Raw genomic sequence first — 26,085 nt, 5'->3', positions numbered from 1 at the left:
ATGAGGTCTCACCAAGTTGTCCAGGCTGGTCTCAAACCCCTGGGCTCAGGCAATCCTCTCACCTCGGCCTCCCAAAGTGTTGGATTTACAGGCTGAGCCACCACGCTTGGCTATAAAATTTTTTTTAACAAAAGGTATCATTTAAAACAAACCAAAAGCATGCTTTCAAAAACTGAATTGCCTAGGACAAGGCTAGAGTGAGTATTTAAGGGAAACAAAGTGCTAATTCGTTCTAATAAAAGATAAAAATAAAGACACTTCCATCCTGAGGGGCTAAGATCAGTTATCCATTCTTTCCAGGATATTCTAAGGGACAAGTGGGGGAACAAGTCAGTCTGTGACAGAATAAAATTGTGAATGTTGCCTCAGGTACCATTTGCATCAGGAATCAATGTTTTTGCTTGTAAAGAAAATACTTCACCTTGTACTCTTCCATATTCATGTCATCTGGACCAATTTCCTTCAGTTTAGCTTGAGCCACCTTCATAATGCTGATTGACCTGTGTGGGACAAAGTTCAGGAAGCAATGAAGGGCACAGGGTCACACTTCCCCATCAGAGAACTGTCCAGTCAGACCCAGATGAAGGAGTGATTTGCCTGAGTATTCCCTGCTCACCTTTCATCATAGCTCAGATTCTTATCTGCAAACTGTTCCAGAAGGGTTCGTTCTACTACCCGTTTGGGTGCTTCATTTTGGAAAAAGTAGACGAGGACATGCTGAAGTCGAGGATCACTGTGAGAGGTGGGGGTCTCCTTGGCAAGTTGATAAAGCCTAGAGTATTCTTCATGGAATGCCTATCAAGACAGAATTGACAGAAATGGATGCATTGTGGACTTTTGCACACAGAAATGGATGCCTAGAAGCTAGACAGTCTCATAATTCCAAGAAGAGTTGTAAAAAAAAATCTTCTAATTGCAGAATTACAAAGGCAAGTATGAAGTCTTGAAATGGTTTGCATTTCATAAGGGATAAAACTCCTCTGGCATTCTGGCATCCAAAACACACTTATATTCATAAGAAACTCATTAAGTTCTTGGAAAAACAAGCATTTAGTTTTAATTGTTGTGAAAGGTATATCCTTGAGTTCCAATAACTTAAAAAGCACAGTCTACTGACTTGTATTATGGCCCTGAAATTACAAAGGCACAGTCCAAATCATGTATCGTTAATAGACATCTCCTAATAACAACAAAGACCTCTGTGGGCTAGCAGTAACAGACGGGCACTGCTAGACCAGGATGGCTTAGTGCTAAGAGAGGAGGAGCGAACAGTGCTGTGGAGCAGCTTGCTTGATGTGGAAACGGGTTTCACGTTTCACTTCTACGGAAGACTTTTTTTTAAAGAGACGGGGTCTTGTTATGTTGCCTCGCTGTCCAGACTGGAGTGCAGCGTCTATTCAGGCACGATCATTGAGCCCTACAGCTTCAAGCTCCTGGGCTCAAGCAATCCTCCTGCCACAGCCTCCCAAGTAGCTGGAACTACAGGCACATGTCACCACACCCAGCTTTAATCCCACTTCCCCCCATCGTATAGAATTGCTGCCCCGATATTATGATACCTGTGATATAAAAAACAGAATTTTAAAAACAGAGATACCTTAATAAGCCCTGCTTCAGACCCATCGCGGTCAAAGGTCTGACGGGCTTTGGCAATGGCCAGGATGACCCCTTGCATGGCAGGGCTCAGCATCACCTACCACAAGAGGGTGCAAACACAGAGAAAAAGGAGAAAAGAAAGGTTCAAAAGAAGACTGCATGAAAGCGGCTGAACAGAGTGCTGAGGTGGCATAGCAGTGTGCTCTCTGGCCAGCAACTAAGGCAAGTCGAGTTTCACACACCCATTCCCAAGTGTACTACTCAGCCTGTCCCTCTATAAACCATCAACACCTTGCCCCAGACAAGCGATTCCTAATTCCTGCTAATTTAGCAGGATGAAGGCCCATGTCTAAAAACATCTCCAATATGGCAACTGCTGAAGAATTAAGTTAAATTATAGCTCTCAGAAGAGAAGTATCTAAGGTCAGAATTCCAATTTAGTTTTACATGTTGGGTATTTTAGAGTTTTACTGCAATGAACAGTACCTTTAAACTAGTCTGGAAACTAGGGGTTATCCAAATATGACTGTAAAATAAAAACCTTTCAATGATTTTTTTAAAAATATCCCACAGCAAAAATCAGAAATCAAAGAGACATAATAAGTCTTTACTGTTCAGGTGCAACCGAGGAGACAGACAATGAACTGGGACTCTACAGCTTCCCCCTAAAACTTTACAAGTAAAAGCAACAACTTTAATCCACATTTATTTTGCTCAATGGACAACTGAAAAATGTATACTGGAAGGAAAAAAAAATAGAGTAGTACAAAAAACCCCAGAGACTCCTTGCTTTAAATTAGAAGGCAATATTTTGTTCTTAATGACCAAAAAGGAATTATTTTTTATCTTTCTGAGCCATTTACACCCTGCAGGTAGCCTCAATAAGTATAAGCCTCTGTGTGTGTGTGTGTGTGTGTGTGTGTGTGTGTGTGTGTGTGTACTGGGAGCAGTGTACAGTAGGAACACGACTATCTTTATAAAAATGGTAACTAAGGACAAAACCAGATAGGCTTCTTGTCAGTTACTTGTTTTTTTTTGAGTCGGAGTCTCACTCTGTCAGCCAGGGGATCCTTCTGCCCTGGCCTTCCAAGTACCTGGAACCACAGATATTTACCACCACACCCAGCTAATTTTTCTGCTAAATTGTAGAGATGAGGTCTCACCAAGTTGCCCAGGCTGGTCTCGAACCCCTGGGCTCAGGCGATCCTCTCACCTCCGCCTCCCAAAGAGCTGGGATTACAGGCGTGAGCCACCGGGCCCGGCCCAGTTACTTGTTTCATTAGAAAACATTAGTTCTTGCCAGACACCTTACAAGGAGCATCCAGTCACATGGAAACAGAGGACTGACAACACACAGCTAGACCCTGCACTCGTCTCTGTACCTCCTCATCATATCCATCTGCATCAGATCTAACCAGAATCCTTCCCACACTGGGAATCTCGACTTCAGAGACCTCAGAATGAGGCTGGGCAGGAGACTCTGCATCGCGAGCCTCGGGGGGCTGCTCTGACTGCTCTGCAAGGTTTGCTTCCTGGGGCTTCTCGGGCTCAGCTTCTTTAAGCTGTGGCAGCAGAGTGGGGAGGAAGAGTGAGAACAGACAGGAGAAATAAAGAGTGGTCGGTTAAGTGCAGAAGAGACACAAAATAACAGCAATGTGAGAAAACTGGCCATGACCGCTGCCAGCCTGACCCCCTGAAGGGGCTTCCTGGTTGCTCACCTCACTCAGCGCAGCTTCGACTCCACTCTTCTCGTAGGCCTGGGCAGTGTTGGCAATGGCCTGGGCAGTCTGCTCCTTCACAATCACAGCATGCTCAGATGACAAGCAGCGAACCCCATGAGAGGAGGCTATGGAAGACTCTGATAGAGAATTGCACAAAGGTGTCAGGCAAATGAAGATAAAAAGCCCAGAACTCTCTGATGGGAGGCAAGCAGGATCGACATACAGTTTAATACATGACCCTTCTAACAACACCTTTTAAACAGCTTGTGCGAATTTCCCTAAGAAACTAGTAACTACAAAGCAGCTACTTCAGCAAGAACCACCGATTAGTGTGAAAAATTTAATGTGCACCCGACTTTGTCTTTTTTTGAGTTAGGGTCTCACCCTATTACCCAGGCTAGAGTACAGTGGCACGACTATAGCTCACCACAGCCTCGACCTCCTGGGATCAGGTGATCCTTCCACCTCAGCCTACCACACCACCAAGCTTGGCAAATCTTTTTGATTTTTGTGTAAAGATGAGGTCTTGCTATGTTGCCTAGCCTGTTCTTGAACTCCTAGGCTCAGGTAATCCTCCTGCCTCGGCCTCCCAAAGTGCTTGAAGTACAAGCGTGAGCCACTGCTCCTGGCCTTGTCAAATTTTTTTTTTTATGCCAAGAAAACTTCCTACAAACATCTGTTAGGAAGATTACCTTTGAAGAACAGTTTTCATAAAGTCTCCCTATTAATCCTACAACCTGGGAAATAATTAAGACTACATACACACACTATAGGTACAGGTAGCTAGGCTTTCTGATATTACTTCTGCTCATCAAAAGTCACATTCCAAAGCCAAAACTGCTTGTGGCTTGCATCAGGTTGTGCCTGTCACACCAGCTCTATATATGAAATACACTGTGATGATTGTGGCAGTCCTGGCTGGCTGAAGCACATGGGGCTGGCTGGGGGAGCAGCACGGCTGCCTCTAGGCCACTGACACAAGCGCACTTCTCAGGTACCTTGTGAAGGAGAGAAATCCTGTGATGAGGAATTGGTGGAGGACTCCATTTGAGGGATTTTGCAAGACTGCTCTTCCTCCCACTCCTCGACTTCTTGCTCAAACCGCCAGTTATCTTCCTGAATGTAATGCTTAAGCTCCACAGATAGGGCTTCCACTTCTCCTAACATCTGATCTGACTCATTTGGGTCTGCCTCTGAGGAAAAACAAAGACAAAGTTAAATGGAGAAGCATCCAGCACAACGTCCTTTCTAGGAAGGCAGAAAGTAGGATATATTGTCCTTGCTCTTATATCTAACTAAAAATACAGCTATGTGTATATAACCCAGCGGAAACACAGGTTAAGTAACCCTTATCCAAAATGCTTGGGGCCAGAAGTGTTTTGGATTTTGCATTTTTTTGATTTTGAAATACGTGTATCACACTTACCAGCTGAGCATCTCAAATTCGAAAATCTAAAATCCAAAATTCAAAATGCTCCAATGAGCATTCTCTTTGAGTGTCATGTCGGTGTTCATAAGTTTTGTCTTTTAGAGTATTTTGGATTTCAGATTTTTTAATTTGGGATGCTCAACCTGCACCAATAATATAAAGCCAACAATCACAGCACATCAATAGTAGCGCCTGGCATATTCATAGGCTGGCACCTATTAAACATCTATTAAAAGGATAAATTAATGAATGATATGGAGTTAAGGATTTGGAATAGTGGTCAATCACTCTCAACCACTGGATGTACCAAACATTTCTTGGAAATTCAGAAAATTAGTCCCAATGGAAATTTCGAGCTAAAGAGTTTTACCAATTTAATCACTGTACCTATTATTCATAAGAAAGTCCATTTGAAGAGGGTTAACGATGAATTTCAAGACATTTATACTGTCTCAGGTTTCACATAATTAAGTGCATAATTAAGAAAGCAATTTGATACAATGGTTTGACAGTCAATACCTAGCTTTAATGGCAAGGATATCAAAGACATATTAAATTCATTTCTAACCCTGTAACCACAACAAAACAAAAACCAGCACTATACAGTCACTTACTGGTTGACATTAACCAGCCTTTACACTAAGCAAATGTCAGTTCCTTTTGTTTCTATGATATAAAAATAAACCACAGACACACAGCTAGTATACTCATTTGTACAATAACTGCCACACACTATAAACACACAGTTTTTAAGACCAGTTACTATTGAGTGATGACTCTCGCCATCCCCTCTTCCCCAACCACACAGGAAAATCAGAAAGAGAGTGTGCTGCCTGGACAAAATGCTTGACATGTTTTCTTACTCAAGCCACACAGTCAAGCTTGAATACAAATATATTAAAAGAGGAAGACTTCTATTATCTTATGTCATATGACCTCTCAGAACACGTGTAAAGAAGACAGACAGACTAATGTCAAGTGAAAATAGCACAGAGTTTGGAGTCAGAACTGGATGTGAATCCTAGGCCTGCCATTTACTTACTGGCTGTTAAGACTGCACAACTTCAGAAACTCCTGGAGCCTGTTACCCAGCTGGAAAACGAAGATAATAACAATGCCTACCCTGTCTACCTCCCTCTTAGAATTATAAATTATTAGAGAACTAAAGTTTGAAGATGAGCATTAAGGAGTTTGAGACCAGTTTGTGCAACATAACAAGATCACTTCTCTACAGAAAATAAAAAATTAGCTGGGTGTGGTGGCACGTGCCTGTAGTCCCAGCTACTTGAGAGGCTGAGGCAGGAGGATGACCTGAACCTAGGAGATCAAGGCTACAATGAACCAGGATCATGTGACTGCACTCCAGCCTGGGTAATAGAGTAACATACTGTCTCTAATAATAATAATAATAATGAACAACTAATCTAAAAAACCATTTTTTAAAGTCTACTGGGCCAAATGCAGTGGCTCACGCATATAATCCCAGAACTTTTGGAGGCTGAGGTGGGAATGCTTGAGCCCAGGAGTTTGAGACCAGCCTAGGCAACATAGTGGTAACTTGTCCCTACAAAAAAATTAAAAAATTAGCTAGGCATAGTGGCATGCACCCGTAGTCCCAGCTACTTGAGAGGCTGAGGCGGAAGGATAGCCTAAGCCTAGCAGTATGTGGCTGTAGTAAGCTATGAGCATGTCACTGTACTCCAGTCTAGGCGACAGAATGAGACTGACTTGGAAAAAAAAGTCTATCAATGGGAAGCTGGTTAAATAAATCAAATTTATATATCTATATATTCCACACAACGGAATTATGACACAACTGTTAGAATGAGTAGGCTCTATTTATAAAAATATACAGACTGCCAAGTTCTCAATTAATGAAAAGGTACAGAACTCAACGGAAAAATATCACATTTGGAGAAAAAAGTAGGGGGAGGAGATTAGATAAATAAAGCCTAGCACACAAATAGAACATTTTTAAAAGACTACATGAGAAACCTAACAGTGTATACTTGTTGGGGAGTGGGACTAGCAGTCAAGGATAGCAATGAGAAAGCAAACTTTTTCCCTTTTGTACTGTTTATATTTTTTAGCTGTATTATTACATAATAATGATAAACTGTAGTTTAAATTTGTTAAAAAGAAGTACAAGACTGTTCTTCTCCCAGAGCACCACAGATTTAACCCAATCTCTAAGTTTTGCTAGGATATTTTTACCTGCATTAAAGTGGGGGAGCTTGTTGTTAAAATACATCAGACAGTAGGCACTAACGTTTCTCAGGCCCCCATAGGAATCTCTTTCAAGTTCTTCCCAGGAAGATTCAGTAACAGAAATGTCATTGTACTTGAGCCAGACTTCTCGGGGTTGATTATAGATGTAGGCCCAGTAGTGTCCAGCATTTGCTTGTCCCTCATGAACAAGAACTGCATGCAAGCGGTAAGGTACCTGCAAATCAGAAAGCACATTCCTCAGTCAGGGAAGCCTAGCAATCAAAGTTTAGCTTATTAAAAAAATTGACTATTTATACATGTGTTTAATATGGGGTTCATTTCAAAGCATTTTGTTAATTCAAGATGAACAGAAACACAGCCTTTAAAATCTTTAAAACCAGATAGTTGAACTAGATAGTTTAACTAGATATAGACAAATGAACTAGATGACCTCTCTGAAGACTCTTTCAACACTAAATTCCTGTCATTATACATCTAAAACCAAAAATAGCCTAAACCTATACATCGTTTCAATTCAAAACTCAGTATATCTAAAAATAGAATCACTCTGAACACTCATGTTGAAAAAATGTTTAGCATATTTGGGACCTAAAACAAGGTTAGGGCCAGGCAGCATATTTGGGACTTAAAACAAGGTTAGGGCCAGGCTCAATGGTTCAACCTATAATCCCAACACTTTGGGAGGCCAAGGCAAGTGGATTGCCTGAGCCCGCGAGTTCAAGACCAGCCAGGGCAATTTGGTGAGACGTCATCTCTACAATAAATCAAAAATTAGCTGGGTGTGGTAGCGCACGCCTATAGCTCCAGCTACTTGGAAGGCTGAGGTGGAAGGATTGCCTGAGCCCAGCAGATTGACCTGGAGTGGCCATGAGTGTGCCACTGCATTCCAGCCTGGGCGACGGGGTGAGACTCCAACTCAACCCCCACCCCCCCACCAAAAAAAAAAAAAAAAAAAAAAAAACAAGGTTAGCAGCTATCTTGTTCTATGTGCCACCAAAATTTAAGTTAGTATATTTCGTTCATTCACATGCTCCTTATATTTCTCCTTGTGAGTAATCATCTACCTATCTGGAGTGAAGACTCTTTTAACTACAAACTTGTGTATTTCAACATTTGAAAAGCAAGTAAACACACACACACACACACACACACACAGAAATATTGAGAAAAAAACAGAGCAATCCTTAAGTACTAAATAAGTACTGGTGAAAGAAAGGAAAACCAAAGGTGCTGGGCATGGTGGCTCATGCCTGTAATCAGCACTTTGGGAGACCAAGACAGGAGGATCACTTGAAGCCAGGAGTTTAAAATCCGCCCAGGCAACATAGCAAGACTTTATGTTTAAAAAACTAAAAAAAAAAAAAAAAAAAAAAAAAATAGCTAGGCTTGGTTGTGCATGCCTGTAGTCCCAACTACTCAGGAGGCTGAGGCAGAAAAATCACGTGAGCCCAGAAGGTAGAGGCTGCGCTGAGCCGTTCATGGCATGGTACTCTAGCCTGAGCAACACAGTGAAACTCTTGACTCACAAAAGGAAAAGAAAGCCAGTCACAGGATGAAACTTACACTAACCAATATCTTGAACCTGTTTTAACTGCTGGTAAAGATTTTTTAAATAGCACAAGAGAAAATGCGGAAACCCAAGATATACATGGTACATTCTGTTATGAAACACAATCATGCCTCAATGCCATTCTAGAAACAGAGTGCTCCTCCTACAGTCGTTCTGCCCATTCACACAGAATCCACTGCAAGGCCATGCTCCTGACCAGAGGCTCTGTTTATTTTTTATTTTTTGAGTTGGAGTCTCACTCTGTCCCCCAGGTTGGAGTGCAGTAGCACACTCACAGACACCACAGCCTCAATCTGCTGGGCTCAGGGGATCCATTTCAGCCTTCCCAGTGTGCACCACCATACCTGGTTAATTTTTTGATGTTTTTGTAAAAATGAGGTCTCACCAAATTGGGCTCAGGTAATCCTCTCGCCTCTGCCTCACAAAGTGCTAGGATTATAGGTGTGAGCCATCGTGCCTGGCATTTCTTTTCTTTCTTAATCAGGCAGCCCCTGGACCAGAATAGCTTCAGAGAGACTCTCAGAGGCTTTTTCACTCCATGCTCAGAATGTCATATTATAGACAAAAACTTATGTAGACAAAGAATGTCTGTCCTGTCTAACTCCCCTTTGGAGTTACTAGAGTTATAAAGCTTGACAGCATGCTAAATGAAAGATCACAAAGAATCATGGGACTTTTGGAAAGGATGAATAATCCGTCCCTAGCTTCATTTTCTCCACTGCACTACATAAATTACCATTTTGTGAGTAATTTTGATTCGTATTTGACAGTAAATCTTTGGATAAGAAAGAATACCACATAGCAGAATCAAAGCAAATGTTTTAAGTCCTATTGTTGGTAAAAAAGATATACTGCTTTCTTCAGCCTAAAACAAAGAAACAGAGTAGCATAAATTTCTATCTTAAGTTTATTATTAAATCTCAAGGAGATTCCCATTCAGTTTCACAGAAAACTATCCAATTTTCTTTTTGTATCTACCATTAGCACACGTCTTGACTACTTTCCCATCAATTTTCATTCTACCTGACGAAGGAGAGGATCACAATACATCTGCTCGATAGTCTGGGTAGTGCTTGCAATACAGTTCTTTAAATCTGTTTAAAAAAAAAGTCAAAAAAATTTTTGTTAAAATTATCTCATTCCATGTCAACTTCCCTTTATGAACCATGAAGTAGCATACGGTTGCCTTTTGGGGTTTTTTGAGTCGGAATCTCACTCTGTTGCCCAGGCTGGAGTGCAGTGGCAAGCCCATGGCCACCACAGCCTTGACCTGCTGGGTGGGCTCAGGTGATACTCCCATCTCAGCCTTCCAAGTAGCTATAACTGGTATGTGCCACCATATCCAGCTAATTTTTTGATGTTTTTGTAAAGACGAGATTTCACCAAATTGCCAGGCTGGTCTCAAACCACTGGACTCAGGCAATCCTCTCACCTCTGCCTCACTAAGTGCTGGGATTACAAGCATGAGGCACCACACCCAGCTAGAATACAGTTTTAAAGCAGCTAGTGCTTTAGTTTATGAAGGCTTTTAGTTCAATATAATTACATTAAGGTTTTAAAAATTTATCTTTTACAACTGGCATAAAAATTTCCTCAAAACTTAAAGAAGAAACTGCCTCTGTTTAGGAAAAGACCTTAACGGATCACTTGGGTGCAAAATATATGTCTCAGAGCCAGGATCTAAAACAAGAAGCCAGAACAGATGGTAGGGCTAAATTTCTCTGAATAAGAAGCAACCGGGAAGAAGTTTTAGTCATCTTTTTGCTCCCTAGACAAAAGGAGAAAAGGGGAGTTAAGGAAAGTCTGAGCAATACAGGCAATGAGGCTGAAGAACTTTGAAGAACAGAATGCTGAAAAATGGTGTGTACATTTCCATTTTATTTTGTGTGTGCTGCTCAAATAGTCTCTGCTTCATTAACCTTCAGTAAAGCATGCTTCATATAGAAAAGACTTTTAAAAGTAGAAGTCCAGGATAGGTAAGTTCTAAGTCAATTGAAGTCAGAGTTCAGATAAACTACTACAGAAACAGAAATTGGCAGATGCAGAAAAATCTCAGCCAAAGTGATCCTGGTGTGTAAACTTCTAGGAATTCCTAGACATTTTGAGGGGGAATCGAGGAGGCATCTTTCCACACCTGTGTAATGGGTGTATGAACCAGCTTACACACTAAGAGTGCAAAAGAAGTCACAATTGCCATGTCGAAATTCAAGGGCCTATACAGTAATGGCAGAAATGTGCCTAACTCCCAAATATCCGAACTACTAGAAAAGGCAAAGAGTAACTGACAAGTTTTAAAAGAACCAACCTTGTATATCTTGTTCTATCTCACTCCTCCACCTCTGAAGGCAGGTCTTCACAAAGTTCATCTCCTCGTCTGTGACTGTCCGAGGAGCTGGGTGTGCGGGCATCTCCACGGAAGACCGGGAAGATATAAGTGGTTTAGACTTGAGTACTACATCTTCAGAAGAGGAGGTCCTTCCAACATCCTGAGAAAAGCCTTCTGTATCTGTGCTGAAGAAAGACAAAACCACATTCATATGATAATTTCCAAAAGATACCTTGGCCTGTTAAAGTGCTTTGGACAGCCAAGCTGCTGTATGAAAAAGTACAGCTACTTAGCGTTAACTCTGTAAAGGTATTTAGTCAAACTTTCTCTTTGTATACATCACCTCACTTAACACAACTTGCTTATGATGCAGACACTATTATCCTTATTTCACCAATTGCAATCATAAGGTTTAAAGAAATTAAGCAACTTACCAAGTCACTCAGCTAGTAGACACAGAAAGTGATTTAAACCTAGAGTCTATGGTTCATGTTCTCTAACCACTGATTACGCCTTCTCATGAAGAGAAGATGAAAAGAAAGATGGAAAAGAGACGACTGGGACTGGAAGAACCAAGGAAGCAACTACAGAGTTTCTGGGATGCACAGCAGCAAGAAAAATGAAGCATCAGTTGAACACACAACTCGCGGGAACACACACGAGGTGGCACCTTAGGAGAGTTCAGTGACAGGGGCTTCAAGTCAGACCATCCCAGCTCTCCCACACCTTAGCTAAATACCCAAGGAAAAGGGTAATCTAATACCTCATCTACAAGATGGAAATATTAATTTCTTTACCTCATTTCTGAAATGATTGAATTACGTCAAGTAAATGTTAACTTACCTACTAACTATTGTCAGAGTTAAAACTGCACAAAGATTAACCAGCAGGAATAACCAGCAGGAATAAAAAAATAAGTTTCCAGTTGTACTTAGGTTTCTGTTTCATACCCAAACTAAAGAACATAAAGTTCCCTTAGCTCTTTTAGAAACCCACACTACCTCCTCCCTGCTCTCTCACTTGTACAAAACAATGGAGGACACTGCTCCCTAAGCATCCGTGCATACAGAAAACCAAGCCCAACATACGCAAGAAAGCAGATATTTCAATCTCAGGACAGATTACACACATACCTCTCTCCCTGTAATTTTAAAATCTAGTAATATCAAGCAGTATTATTTTATTTGATTAAATAATCAACCACTCTTTTAAAAATTAAAACCATTTATATTTTACAAAATACATAAAAAAATTCAATTTTTTTAAAAATTCAAAAATTTGCCGGGCACAGTGGCTCACACCTGTAATCCCACCATTTTGGGAGGCTGAGGCTAGAGGATGGCCTGAGCCCGTGGGTTTAAGACCAGCCTGGGCAACATGGCAAGACCTCGTCTCTACAATATATCAAAAAATTAGTCAGGCATAGTGGTGCACGCCTGTAGTTCCAGCTACTTGGAAGGCTGAGGTGGAATGATCGCCCGAGCCCAGCAGGTCGAGGCTGCAGTAGCCATGAAGGTGCCATTGTACTCCAGCCTGGGCAACAGAGTGAGACTCCAACTCAAAAAAAATTCAAAAACTTACATAGAGTGTAAAAAGTTTAAGAACCCCCATCCCAGACCTCCAGATTCATGTCACTCCCTAGAGAGAATCACTCTTAACACCTGGTATATTGTATCTGGCTGGAAAAGCATTTCTATGCATACATGGATGAATACATACTAATATGTGAGGGGGGAAGGGGTATTGTTAAGGAGAATGCTTGGATTTTTTAACATAAAAATCTAACTTTTTATACGGTGTTAGTGTTTTTATTAGCCAGGACACACATATCAAATGTGATCGCGGCCAAGCATCAGGGCTCTCCTCTAGGCTCTAAAGATCATTGCATGTGGCTGAGCTGGAATAAAATCAGAAGGCTCATGTGACTCGGCCTACCTGTGTCTTCACTAGACAAGCCTCTCTAAGCTGTCTTCTTCAATTTCTAGTCAATTCTTTTTCATGTTTTAATGTTCTATTCAGCAATAAGGCTGTCCTTCCTTGAGAAGCCTCTGTGATAATCCCAACCACCTTGTGGACAAGACAACTGCACTGGTGGGAATTATGAACACTCCCATTCAGGTGACAGTTGGCAAAATCCTTCTCTATAACCCTATGCCCTTTTGGGTTTTATCGGGTGAAATGGTAGTTTAAATTAAACACACACACACACACACACACACACACACACACATATATTTACCATTTATAAAATTTGTTTTTATTACCTTTCCTTGGATGTCAGGTCAGAAACCGGGCAGTGCACTGAAGAAAGTGGTAATGCCACATGTGTGTCACTTTGAGGTGGACAGCTTTCTGAGGCAGGTTTTGTACTAGCAAATTCAATAACATATTTCAACATGTCTGGGAGTGGGAATCGAGCTGGGCCCGAGCCGTACTTCACATACCTAGGAGGCAAGGAGGCAAAGACAGTGGTACTCTACTGCGCAAGTCTGTTGTGTATTTTAAGACCTGCTGAGGGAGGAAGGGAGGGTGGGATGGATGCAGGGAGAAAAAAAAAGGCTTGCTGACGAAAGATTCATTTATCATGCAGAATCAATGGAAAGGCTTGTTACTTAAAGCTACACTATATTTAAAAGGATACACAAACAATTTATCGGACAAAAATTCTCTAAATACAAAGTAAAAGCTGCTAACAATCTAAAGTTTTCTATCTGGCAGAAAACATTTCAAATGGGTTCCTAACCAAAGTCATTCAGCTATGCTTCCTCTTGATGTCATATCACATTAAGGCTCTGGTCACAAAAATAAATTCTGTTTCTTAAAGGAAAATAGATATATCATTAGTACCCATATCTGAGGATAATTCTCATGAACTAGTACCCAAGTTTTTTTTTTTCTTCTTTGCTATCCTCAGAGCAACTACTTTATAATCATGAAATGAGAGAAAGATAGACTAAAAAAGAAAGTGTTGATAAAGGCCAGAGTTCAAGAAAATTAGCAAATCCTCCTTCTGCAGGGTCCTAAGTACCCTATTAGTCAACACTCATTTAATGGCATAAGCCAGATGGAAATTACTAAAGATTTCTTTGGGATGAGTAAACAATAAATATCTTCAAGTGACCAAAATAATAAACAAGTATTTTAATAATATTTAATATTCTGCCATTACTAGTAATTTATTTTAAACTCAGTGAAGAGATTTAGTTCAATGAACTCTAGAGTTCACTAAAGTAGACAGAGTTTAAATGGTATGATAATCAGCCTGATCCTGTTGCTGCAATACAGGTAACCCTATGATTCTGGGATATCATTTCACAAAGAAATAGTCATTTCACGATTTTTTTTTCTCTGAATAAAGTGGAAGAAACAAACAGGTACAAAACTCAGAAGGAGGAAAATCATCTGTTTCTATATCCAAAGGGCAATATACGGAGCCCTGGTTGGGTGTGGTGGCTCATGCCTGTAATCCCAGCACTGGGGGGCCAAGGCAGGTAGACTGCTTGAACCCAGGAGTTCGAGACCAGCCTGGGCAACATAGTGAAACCTTGTCTCCACATAAAATAAAAAATGGGCATTAAAAAATACAAACAGTAGGCCAAGTGCGGTGGTTCATACCTATAATCCTAGCATTTTGGGAGGCCAAGATGAGAGGATTGCCTGAACTCATGGGTTTGAGACCAGCCTGGGCAACTTGGTGAGACATCATCTCTACAATAAATAAAAAAAAGTTAGCCAGAACCTGTAGTTCTAGCTACTTGGAAGGCTGAGGTGGAAGGATCACCTGAGCCCAGCAGGTCGGGCTGCAGTGGCCATGAGCATGCCACTACATTCCAGCCTGGGCAACAGAGTTAGACTCCAACTAAAAAAAAAAAAACAAATAGAAAATAAAACAAAATGTAACTCAGAGTTAACCACAAGGTGGAGGGCAGATAGCAAAGGTCCTTCATCTTCACTAATTTAAAGAAGAAAGAGAATTAGAAATCTGTCTGTTACAGAGTTTTAGCTTTCCTTTAAGAGGGTCTCAAATATGCAAAAGTAGAAGAACCTTAGAGAACTGTTCTATCCCTTAGATGTATTTCCATGTCTTCACTTCTGCTGTTACCATATGGTCTAAATTCTACGTATCTTTCACACTTCGTATGCAGTGCAGCACTGATAATCCCTCATATTCTCTTAAGTTATCATTTTAACTTAACTATTCCCAGGTTTGTTGCAATTTAATACAACACTTATATTAAATCCCAGGAAAGTATTCTTCAAGAAACTTATGTCCAGTTTTATGACGATCATTTTCATGTACTTCTATTAAATTTCTCTGGACAACTTTTAGGACCAACTACTTCATACAGTGCAGAACCTGCATTAGTTTAGTAGAATCAGAGTAATAGTGATTTTTTAAAAAAAAGTCTACATCGTACACAAGACATTTTATTTTCGATACTATATCCAGATTATCTCAGAGAAGAAACGGTGAACAGACAGAAAAGCTCCCACAGTGGAAGGGGACTCGAAAGAGTTGCCCACATTATTATTCTTAAATAATAAACAAAAGTTGGCCAGGTGCAGTGGCTCACATCTGTAATTCCAACATTTTGGAAGGCCAACGCAGGAGACTGTTTGAGTCCTGGAGTTTGAGACCAGCCTGGGAAACAAAGCAAGATCTCGTCTCTAAAAAAAAAATAAAAAAATAAAAAATTAGCCTGCAGTCCCAGCTACTTGGAAGGCTGAGGTAGAAGGATCTCCTGAGCCCAGGAGGTTTGAGGCTGCAGTGAGTCGCCGTGATCATGCCCACTGTATTCCAGGCTGGGCAACACAGCAAGACTGACTCAAACAAACAATCAATCTTTGCAACTGGTAAGAAAACTTAATTACAAAAAAGTATAAAACAGATGATACGAGTCATCTATTCCCATCACAGTCCTACTACCTAATGGCATCCATTAACAGTTTCTTGTATATTTTCCCAGGAGTGTGTCACATATATACAAGCGAAGCTGTCAACATTTAAAAAAAACAAACTAATAAAATTATGTGAAATTTTAAAAGCGATATTATTTTAAAACAAAAGTAATATCATAGGAAGGAAAATGTTCCTATACTCTAATTTAAAATCTAAATAATTCAGAATGCCTTGTAGGTTATTGGTAAATTGAATATTTTTGAGCTATAAAACATCAGGTATGTTTGGTTCTATAAAAATAATTTAAAATGTCCACTCTTACAAAGTGCCACGAAAACATTTAAAGTAAAATGCTGCCACACAAGAATCTCACAAGTCACTTCCTAGACAATATCTGAAGACTCAATCTTCAGCTTTAGTCTCTGTCAATACAAACGGATGACTGGTCACAACACCTTTCTGAGCGACAGAGGAAGCTGAAGGAGTGATGAGGAAGAGGGGAATACCGCACAGGATCCACCTAGAGCCTGGAATGAAAGTGTTGCCCCTTGGGGAAATTGATCATCTAGCAACAGAGGATGGAGGTGGAAGGTGGTGGAGGTAACTGTTAGGGAAATAAAGGGGGAAAGCCCTGGGCAGTGTATGGGATTTCCTTCTGAAATACTAAGTCAATGGGATCTATCGAGATTAAAATTACACTGACTCGTCCTAAGAAAATCAGATGATGATTCCACAGAAATAATCAGTGTAAAACAATCAAAAAAAGCAAATATTCCTCTGTAAGAGAAAGGACTTTGTCGCCTTTAATCAGCACTGCTCTAGCTAGAAAGCATTATTTTTTACCTTTCCTGGATACTTCAGAAACTGCTTTTCTAAGACCAGTGGACTGGAGCATTGTGACAGCTACGTCTCTCATGGTTGTGAAAAAGAAGAAGTGAAAATATGTGAAATTAGAATGTGAGTTCTTGGTATAATGCTCAGTACATGGACTGTGTAACTTTGAGTCACTGAACTCTCCTGGGACTACTAATTAATCATACATAATATTAGCTGAGCTTGAAGACTGCTTCTAAACTCAGAAAAAGTTTTTCTTAGCTATTTTATAAACTACACTAGGTAATACTGAAGCTCTAAATTAATTTTTAAATATAAATGATCTGATTTTAATACTCTACTCTTTCTTTTACGCTTTAAGCATGAAGTGTTCACAACTCACCGTTCCAGCTTCTGCTGCAGAACTTTTATTTCCTCCTTCAACTTCCGAATACTTTCTCTCTTATTTCGAATAAGCTCCTTGCTCCTGTACATGTACCTAAGTAAATGATAATCCCACAAACATAATTTATATTTAAAAACATTAGTGACACCAAGTCTCAGCAAACTTGAGATACAAGAAAACATCCTCAACCAAATAAAACACATCTATTAAAAAATGTGCAGCTAACATCATACCTAATAATGGAAGACTGATGCATTCCCCCTAAGATCACAAGCAAGGCAAGGATAACCACTCTCACTACTTCTATTCAATGTTCTACTGAAGGCATAGCCAATAAAATAAGAAAGTGAAATAAAAGGCATACAGAGAGTAAAAGAAGAAGTAAAGCTGCCTTTTGGTTGCAGATGACATAACTGCAATGTTAAAAACCCTACACTAGCCGGGCACGGTAGCTCAGCCTATAATCCCCCAGCACTTAGGTTTTTTTTTTATTTTTTATTTTTTGAGTGGGAGTCTCTGTTGCCCAGACTGGAGTGCAGTGGCCACTCCCGACCATCGCAGCCTCGACCTGCTGGGCTCCGGAGATCCTTCTGCCTCAGCCTCCCAAGTAGCTGGAACTACAAGCGCGCGCTACCACACCTGGCTGATTTTTGATTTGTTGTAGAGATGAGGTCTTGCCAAGTTGCCCAGGCGGGTCTCGAACCCATGGGCTCAGGTAATTCACTCACCTCAGCCTCCCAAGGCGCGAATCCCAGCACTTTGGAAGGCCGAGGTGAGAGGACTGCCTGAGCATGAGGGTTCGAGAGCAGCCTAGGTAACTTGGTGAGACCTTGCCTTTACAATAAATCACAAAAACTAGCCAGGCACGGTGGTGTGCAGTTGTAGTTCCAGTTACTTGGAAGGCTGAGGCAAAAGGATCTCCTGAGCCCAAAAGGTTGAGGCTGTGATGACTGTGAGCATGCCACTGCACTCCAGCCTGGGTGAACACCGAGTGAAACTCCAATTCAAAAAAAAAAACCAACATCGAAAAAGTCTACATTAAAAAAACCTCAAGAACTCTACAAAAACACATCAGAGCTAATAAGTGAGTTTGGCAGGGTGTAGTGTAATCCTAGCACTTTGGGAGGACAAAGTGGGAGGACTGCTTGAGGTCAGGATTTTGAGACCAACTTAGGCCACACGGAGAGACCCTGTTTCTTCAAAAAAATAAGTAAGAAGAAGTAGAAGTAGTGAGTTTATTAAGGTCAAAAGATACAAAGGCAATTTTTAAAAAGAGGAAAAAAGGCCAACTACACTTCTATATACTCATAAATCAAAAGTAAGAAATTTTTAAAAACACTATAACACCAAAAGCAAGAATTATTTAGGGAAAATTTAATCAAATTTGTGTAAGATCTGTACACTATAAATTTAAATAAATGGAGTTATATGATGTTCACAGATTGAAGGACTCAATATTATTAGGATTTCAACTTTCTCCAAATTAATCTATAGTTTCAAAACAATCCCAATTAAAATCCCAACAGTCATTGGGTAGAAACTGACATGCTGATCAAATTTAAACAGAAAATGCAAAGGACCAGAATAGTCTAAGTAATTTTGAAGAAGAAGAATAAAGTTGGAATATTCATACTATTTGATAAGGAGATTTACAATAAACCCATAGTAATCAATGCAACATGGCACTGGTATAAAATTAGCAATAAAAAAAGAGATAACCCAGAAAGAGACACACAAATACATGCTCAATTAATTTTTTATCAAAGCACTAAAGGTAATTCAATGGGGGAAAGGAGAGTCTTTTCAACAAATGGTGCTGAAACAACTGGACATCCATAGGCCTCCTTTCCCCCACAAAACAATCACTTAGCTCATACTACATATAAAAGTAAACATTAAATTAGAGTTACAGGCCAGGCATGATGGCTCACACCTGTAATCCCAGCACTTTGGAAGGCTGAGACAGGAAGACTGCTTGAGTCCAGGAGTTTGAGACTAGCCTAGACAACATATTGAGATCTTGTCTGCACAAAAAAATTTTTTTTCAATTAGCTGGGTGTGGTGGCACTCGCCTGTAGTCCCAGCTTACTTAGGAGGCTGAGGCAGAAGGATCACTTGAGCCTAGGAGGTCAAGGCTGCAGTGAGCCGTGATCACGTCACTCCATTACAGCTTGAGCGACAGAATGAGACCCTGACTCAAAAAAAAAGAAGTATACACACAGACACACACACACATATATGATATATGTAAGCTGTTATTAAAAACATATTTAGACCAGGTGTAGTGGCTCATGACTATAATCCTAGCATTTTGGGAGGCCGAGGTAAGAGGGTTGCCTGAGCCCACAGGTACAAAACCAGCTTGGGCAACTTAGCGAGATCTCATCTCTAGAATAAATCAAAAAATTCGCTGGGCATGGTGGCACCTACCTGTAGTTCCAGCTACTTGGAAGGCTGAGGTGGAAGGATCACCTGAGCCCAGGAGGTCAAGGCTGCAGTGACCGTGAGTGTCCAGGAGCGGCCACTGCACTCCAGTCTGAGTGACAGAGTGAGACTCCAACTCAAAAAACAAACAAACAAAAAAACAAATAAACAAAAACACCCATGATGCCAAGCACTGGCAAAAATGAGTAACAGAGCTCTCACATACTATTGTGGGAATGCACAATTGTATGCAGTCACTTTAGAAAACAGAGAATTGGCTGGATGTGGTGGCTCAAGCCTGTAATCCCAGCACTTTGGGAGGCTGAGTCGAGAGGATTGCCTGAGCTCAGGGGTTCGAGACCGGTCTGGGCAACTTTGTGAGACCTCATCTCTATAATAAGTCAAAAAAATAAGCCGGGTGTAGTAGCGCATGCCTATAGTTCCAACTATCGGAAGGCTGAGGCATAAGGATCACCTGAGCCCAGGAGGTCAACACTGGGGTGGCCACGAGTGTGCTACTGCATTCCAGCCTGGGCGACAGAGTGAGTCTCCAACTCAAAAAAAAAAAAGAAAACAGAAAATTTCTTAAAATGTTAAACATACCCTTTTCATATCACTCCTGGCAATCTCACTCCTAGTTATTCCATCAAAAAGAACCAAAAGCAGGCCGGGTTCAGTGGCTCAGCCTGTAATTCCAGCACTTTGGGAAGCCAAGGCAAGTGGATTGCCTGAGCCTGAGGGTTCGAGAACAGCCTCGGCAACCTGGCAAGACTTCGTGTCTACACTGAATAAAATATTAGCCAGGTATGAACAGCACGCGCCTGTAGGTCCAGCTACTTGGAAGACAGACCGAAGGATTGCCAGAGCCCAGCAGGTCAATGCTGCGGTGGCCATGAATACTGCTAGACTGGGCAACAGGGTGAGACTCCAACCCAAAAAAGAGAAAAAAAGAAACAACAACCAAACACTACCCTAAAATTTGTATGTAAATATTCATAGTAGCTTCATTCGTAATAGCCTAAGACTGGACACATCTCAAATACAGACCAGTTGGTTAATGAAAAAGACTTTGTGGTACATATATACAATAGAATACTACTCAACAATAAAAAGGAACAAACTACTGATATATGTAACAACATGGGTGAATCCCAAAAACATACTCCAAGGAAAAGAACACAGCCACAACAGAATACATACTAAATATGAATGTCACTAATATGACATTCTGGAAATGACAAAATTATAGGGTCAGAAGACAAGTAAGCAGTTGTCAGCCCTGGAGGTAGAGAGAAAGGAATTGACAGCAAAGGAATGAAGAAAACCTTCTGAGTGATAGCAATGTTCTACATCTTGACTGTAATGGTGGTTATTTGACTATACATTTTTGTCAAAACTCATTGGTTGCATACCTAAGAATGGTGACTTTTTGGGTATTTAAACTATACTTCAATAAATCAGACTTCAATAAAGAGACTAAAATTCTATCTTGTAAATCTATCTAGGATTTCCCCCCCAGGAATACAAATAGTATTCAGATTTTTCTAAATATACCGTGACTAAACCACTTATTTTTCCTTACCCCCAAAGATCAGGGCTTTCACCTAAATCTAGCAATCAAATTGTGGTCCAGAGATCAGAGAGCATTATTAACATCACCCTGGGAGCTTCTTTGAAATGCAAACTCTCGGGTCCAACTGCAACCCACTGAATCCAAATTATCAAGACTTCCAGGTGATTCCTATATACAATATACTTAGCACATGTTTATTTCCACTGTTAGGATACATCAGGAAGAAAATCAACCAAGAACTCACCTGTCCATGTAAATAATCTGAGGAAATTCCAGCTTATTGTGTATTTTTTCCGGCTGCCCAAGGGACTGATTAAACTCAAATCTTGAGAGTTCAAAGGTCAACACTGGAGGTAGCTTTGTAAACCAACGCTATTGTCAAAGTAGAAATGTGAGAGAAAGAAAAATTAATTTTAGAAAGTAAGACTTGCCAGATTTAAAATATTCCTCATCAAACTCCCTTCTTTTGGTCTAAAATTTATATTCAAAACAAACTCATACTAGAACATTTTTATTCCAAATACTAAAGGAAATGAACACTTAGAATCACGCTCTTAGAGAAATATGGTTCAACACTCCAAGACTCCAAATTTGCTAGCCAGTCAACAGCATTTTACTCAACCATCATCCTCAAAAATAACCACCCTAGAATCTGTGAACTGCACCAAGCATCTACACAACTCATTTATTAGTATCAAATGAGGCTTAAAATCTGAAGAAAGGGCAACTCCCTGGGGTCCCCTCCCACTGTGAAAGTTCTTCTATCCTCCCAATAAATCCTAATTAAAAAAAAAAAAATCTGCTTAAAAAATAAATCCTGCTTGCCGGTCTTGGTGGTTCAGCCTGTAATCCCGCGCCTTTGGGAGGCTGAGGTGAGTGGATTGCCTGAGCCCACAGGTTTGAGACCCGCCTGGGCAGGCGAGACCTCATCTCTACAATAAAATCAAAAAATTAGCCGGGCGTGGTAGTGCACGGCTGTAATTCCGGCTACTAGGAAGGCTGAGGCGGAAGGATCGCCAGCGCCCAGCAGGTCGAGGCTGTGGTGGCAGGGAGCGGACATTGCACTCCAGTCTGGGCTACAGAGTGAGACTCCAACTCAAAACAAACGAACAAACAAACAAAAATAATAAAATAAATAAATCCTGCTTTAAAAAAACAGGTAGCCCAACCAAAGAATGCAACTTATGATCTAATTAGTATATAGCTAAGGGGACAACTGACTCCATGGATCAGCTCAAAAGTCATCTGTGTCCATATATTATGTATTATTTATTTGCAGTCTATAACCACATTTTGAATCCCCGGTCTAAAAAAGAAACTTGAAATAGCCTCATGATTTTATAGTTTCTCAAGTTTCTGAGAAAAATCTCTGAATTCTCAGATTTTTCAGATGTTTCATAAGGATGTCAATCAAAGCAATCAATCTACAATGAGTTTCAAAAAAGGAAAGCACTGACTTATAAAGAAGAGTTCAACTGTCAGTAGTCAAGGGCAAGAAAAAGCTAAATCAGGAAAGGCATTTCTGTTCAATTCACTTGTATGCCAGACCTTCCTATAAACAGCTCTAAAATGTTCCCTCCACCAAAGGTACAAACGGTGCTCATTTCAGATCCCTGTCAGCACAACAAGGTGAGGTTGGCTAGCCTGTGTGACAACCTCAGGGCTAAACCTAAATAAGCATGAGGATTGTCCATTTGTTTTTGTTTTATTTTTTTTTTTGAGTTGGAGTCTCACTCTGTTGCCCAGACTGGAGTGCAGCGGCCGCTCCCAGCCACCGCAGCCTCGACTTGTTGGGCTCCGGCGATCCTTCCGCCTCAGCCTTCCGAGTAGCTGGAATTACAGGTGCGTGCTACCACGCCCGGCTAATTTTTAAAAAATTATTGTAGAGATGAGGTCTCGCCAAGTTGCCCAGGCGGGTCTTGAACCCGCAGGCTCAGGCAATTCACTCACCTCAGCCTCCCAAGGCGCAGGATTATAGGCTGAGCCACCGAGCCCGGCTTGTTTTTGTTTTCTTTCTATACAGAATTCCCATCTTTGAATACAGATCTCCAGAGGACTGAGGAGCTACTGACCATTCCCTCTTCCGTAAGAAGGTAACACCAGGTTTGCACAGATGGTGCAAATGTGCCTCCCATTAGGAATTAGCTCTTTCTTGGAAGAAGGCAGCAGCTCTCTCCAAGTTCCAATACTACTCCTGCTCTAGGTAGTTAGGCTCCCTAGACTAATTCAAGAAAACTCTACTTTCTCCTATAGTAATAACTGAGTTGGACTCTAATATAAGCCATATTTTGTCTCAAAACGTATGATGAAAGAACAACCCAAACTGTGTAGTGTTGACAAGAATGCTACAGATGCTAGCCAAATTCTTAAGCCAACTGGAATACTGACATGTGAATTACCCTTGCTCTCCTCTTAACTTCCCCCCTTTTTTCCAACCTCCAAAATAAATACATAACATAAAGATATGAAAATTAAATTTTAAAAATGTTAAAAGCAAAATTTACAACTGAGAACAGTAAATACTATAATAGGGAAAATATTCTAAATGGCATACCATAGGAGTTAATCACTGTACTTTTACCCTCCGAAAATATGGAGGCAGTGGGTTCTCCCTACTCAGGTACAGGTAGGCTTCAACAGAAAGAGAGAGACTTGATCATACTTAAAACATCAGAAGCAGCATACAACCTTCACATGATTAACTCACATTCATAGTTTTAGCAAAGAACTTATTTATCACGGTACTAAGCTCACTGACTCACATCAATTGATGAGAGACTTAAGACACATTTGAGTTCTGTAAGTATAAAGTTACTTGATATGTGATGGGAAACAGGTCTGCCTAAAGCTCACTCTGACTTAACTGGCTTTGTCACTGGCACAGCAGTAAAGGTCTCCAACTTACCTCTTGTCCGTACTTCACTGAACGATCGGAGGGAAGAAGCTCAATGTCACCCTCCACCATGGCCCCTTCCAAACACTCGTCTAAGTTGCGATAACCGTTTACCTGAAGAGGGTACTGGCCAAAGGTCTCATTGTTACAAAAGGGTTTTCCTAGGTGAAGAGAGAGACTTTTTAAAAAAGACATCACTACAACCATCTAAAGCCTGTTTTCTGGCTTCACAGACACACATCTTGCATTCAGCAATGACCTGAGAGCTGGCTGGCAATGCAGTGATATCTGTATGGCACCCTATAAAGAGCCAGAGGACTAGGGCACCATCCATTAACAACTACTAATACTACGAATATTATGTGCCTCCTGATTAGAGGCTTTCCCACCACCTGTGACTTAGTCTTGCCAAGAAAAGCAAACCTCTAAGACATCTACTACCAATTCAAAAGAGGAGTCGAGAATAATATGTTAAAATGTTAAATACGGCCAGGCTCGGTAGCTGAGCCTATAATCCCAGTACTATGGGAGCCCGAGGCGAGTGGATTGCCTAAGCCTACGGGGTTCGAGACCAGCCCGGGCAACTTAGCAAGACCTCGTCTCTACAATCAATCAAAAAATAGCTGGAAGTGGTAGCACGCGCCTGTAGTTCCAGCTACTTGGAAGGTTGAGGCAGAAGGATCGCTGGAGCCCAGCAGGTCAATGCTGGGGTTGGCTGTGAGTGTGCCACTGCACTCCAGCCTGGGCGACAGAGTGAGACTCCAACTCAAAAAAAAAATAAATGTTAAATATGTATCATGAAAATGCAAGCTGCAACACTTCAGACTGTGGGAAAAACTACAGAACAAATAGCCCAGTTGCTCCAAATTTCAAGGAAAAAAGGATGGAGAGGGAACCTACAAATATTCAAGAGACTTAAAAGACATGTCAACCAGTCATCAATGAATCACATTTGGATCTTAATTAAAATGTATTGTAAAAATAAATTTTTAAAAAAAGTATGTAATCAAATTGGAAATCTGAATACAAAATCTGACTACATATTTGATATCTTAAACTGCTATTTTTTACCAGCCTGGGCAACATAGTAAGACCTTATCGTTAGAAAAAAAATCAAAAAATGAGCCCAGCGTTGTGGCACACGCCTATAGTCCCAGTTACTCAGGAGAATGAGGCAAAGAAGAATCACCTGAGCCCAGGAGGCTGCGGCTGCAGTGAGTCATGACTGATGCCACTGCACTCCAGTCTAGGTGAGACCCAGGCTCAAAAAAATAAAAGGCAATTTTTTGGGGGGGCGTAGTACTGGTACTGGGTTATGGTTTAAAAAGAATCAGAGGGGAAGGAGTAGATGGGGTGAGACATGGAATGACCAACCGTGGGCTAAAGGTTGCTGTCATGGGGGATTTTATATTGCTCTATGTGAACGTGTTCAAAATTCTCCATAATTTAAAAACAAAATTATGTGTCCAGCATGCAGCTTAGATAAGCCTGTGGAATAGAAAAACATTTCTGGCAGTCTAACTCAAGAAAATATTTTGAGATTAGATATTACATTGGAAAAAGCAACAGAGAAAACTGAGTAACATCACCATGTTACTGAGACACATCACCATGTGTCTCACATTAATGCCAGATTTGGGGTGTGCAAATATTATAGAATTTAATATGACAACACTAAGATAAACACTGTGCACATTTTACAGACGAAGAGACTGAGGATCCAGGAGCTCACAAAGCTCGTCCACGATTAAAAAGATACTAAGAGGCAGAGCTGCTATTCAGAAGTGGGTTTGTCTGACTATTTATTATACTGCCTCTTGAAAGGGACACAGTAATAAAGATATGATCACAGGCTCACAACTAACATACAGAGCAGAGACCTACCTTCACGAACCCCTTCAGTAAGGAAAGTACCATAGAACAGCTGCACCATTGGATTTTCAGATTTGTTCCTGGGATTGCTGCTTTTAAGAAAGGGAGACAATTCTGGATTGTTTGGATAAAATACATGCTACACAAAGGCCAAGTATTACCAAAAGCAAAAAGAATGCACTTTCATCAATCCCAAGAACCAGGTATGGTCCAAGTAACAAATCTGTCCAGGGCCGGGTTTAGTGGCTCAGCCTATAATCCCGGCACTTTGGGAGGTTGAGGTGAGTGGACTGCCTGAGCCCGCGGGTTCAAGACCCACCTGGGCAACTTGGT

The 26,085-nt window shown here is 40.8% G+C and overlaps 1 protein-coding gene across 6 annotated transcripts in view; it reads right to left on the bottom strand.

The window, feature by feature from the left end:
- Positions 1–26,085, bottom strand: part of USP28 (ubiquitin specific peptidase 28) — a 56,640-nt gene that overhangs the window by 7,421 nt on the left and 23,134 nt on the right. The window contains exons 8-21 of one of the 6 annotated variants that reach the window (XM_021706367.1): positions 25,765–25,844; positions 23,893–24,041; positions 21,232–21,359; positions 16,988–17,083; positions 13,136–13,315; positions 10,851–11,056; positions 9,569–9,639; positions 6,961–7,189; positions 4,316–4,510; positions 3,315–3,454; positions 2,979–3,158; positions 1,598–1,693; positions 617–795; positions 422–500 (exon numbers count right to left, since the gene is read on the bottom strand). In XM_021706367.1, coding sequence (XP_021562042.1) covers positions 422–500; positions 617–795; positions 1,598–1,693; positions 2,979–3,158; positions 3,315–3,454; positions 4,316–4,510; positions 6,961–7,189; positions 9,569–9,639; positions 10,851–11,056; positions 13,136–13,315; positions 16,988–17,083; positions 21,232–21,359; positions 23,893–24,041; positions 25,765–25,844 — 2,008 coding nt within the window. The remainder of the gene's footprint in view (positions 1–421; positions 501–616; positions 796–1,597; positions 1,694–2,978; positions 3,159–3,314; positions 3,455–4,315; positions 4,511–6,960; positions 7,190–9,568; positions 9,640–10,850; positions 11,057–13,135; positions 13,316–16,987; positions 17,084–21,231; positions 21,360–23,892; positions 24,042–25,764; positions 25,845–26,085) is intronic. The other 5 variants (XM_008073357.2, XM_021706376.1, XM_021706377.1 and 2 more) reach the window with 5 other exon arrangements.

The sequence above is a fragment of the Carlito syrichta genome, unplaced genomic scaffold (assembly GCF_000164805.1).
Source record: "Carlito syrichta isolate Samal-C Ts95f unplaced genomic scaffold, Tarsius_syrichta-2.0.1 Scaffold115681, whole genome shotgun sequence".
NCBI classification, from domain to species: domain Eukaryota; kingdom Metazoa; phylum Chordata; class Mammalia; order Primates; family Tarsiidae; genus Carlito; species Carlito syrichta.
Note: the sequence above shows the minus strand (reverse complement) of the source record. Positions and strands in the feature narration are given on the sequence as shown.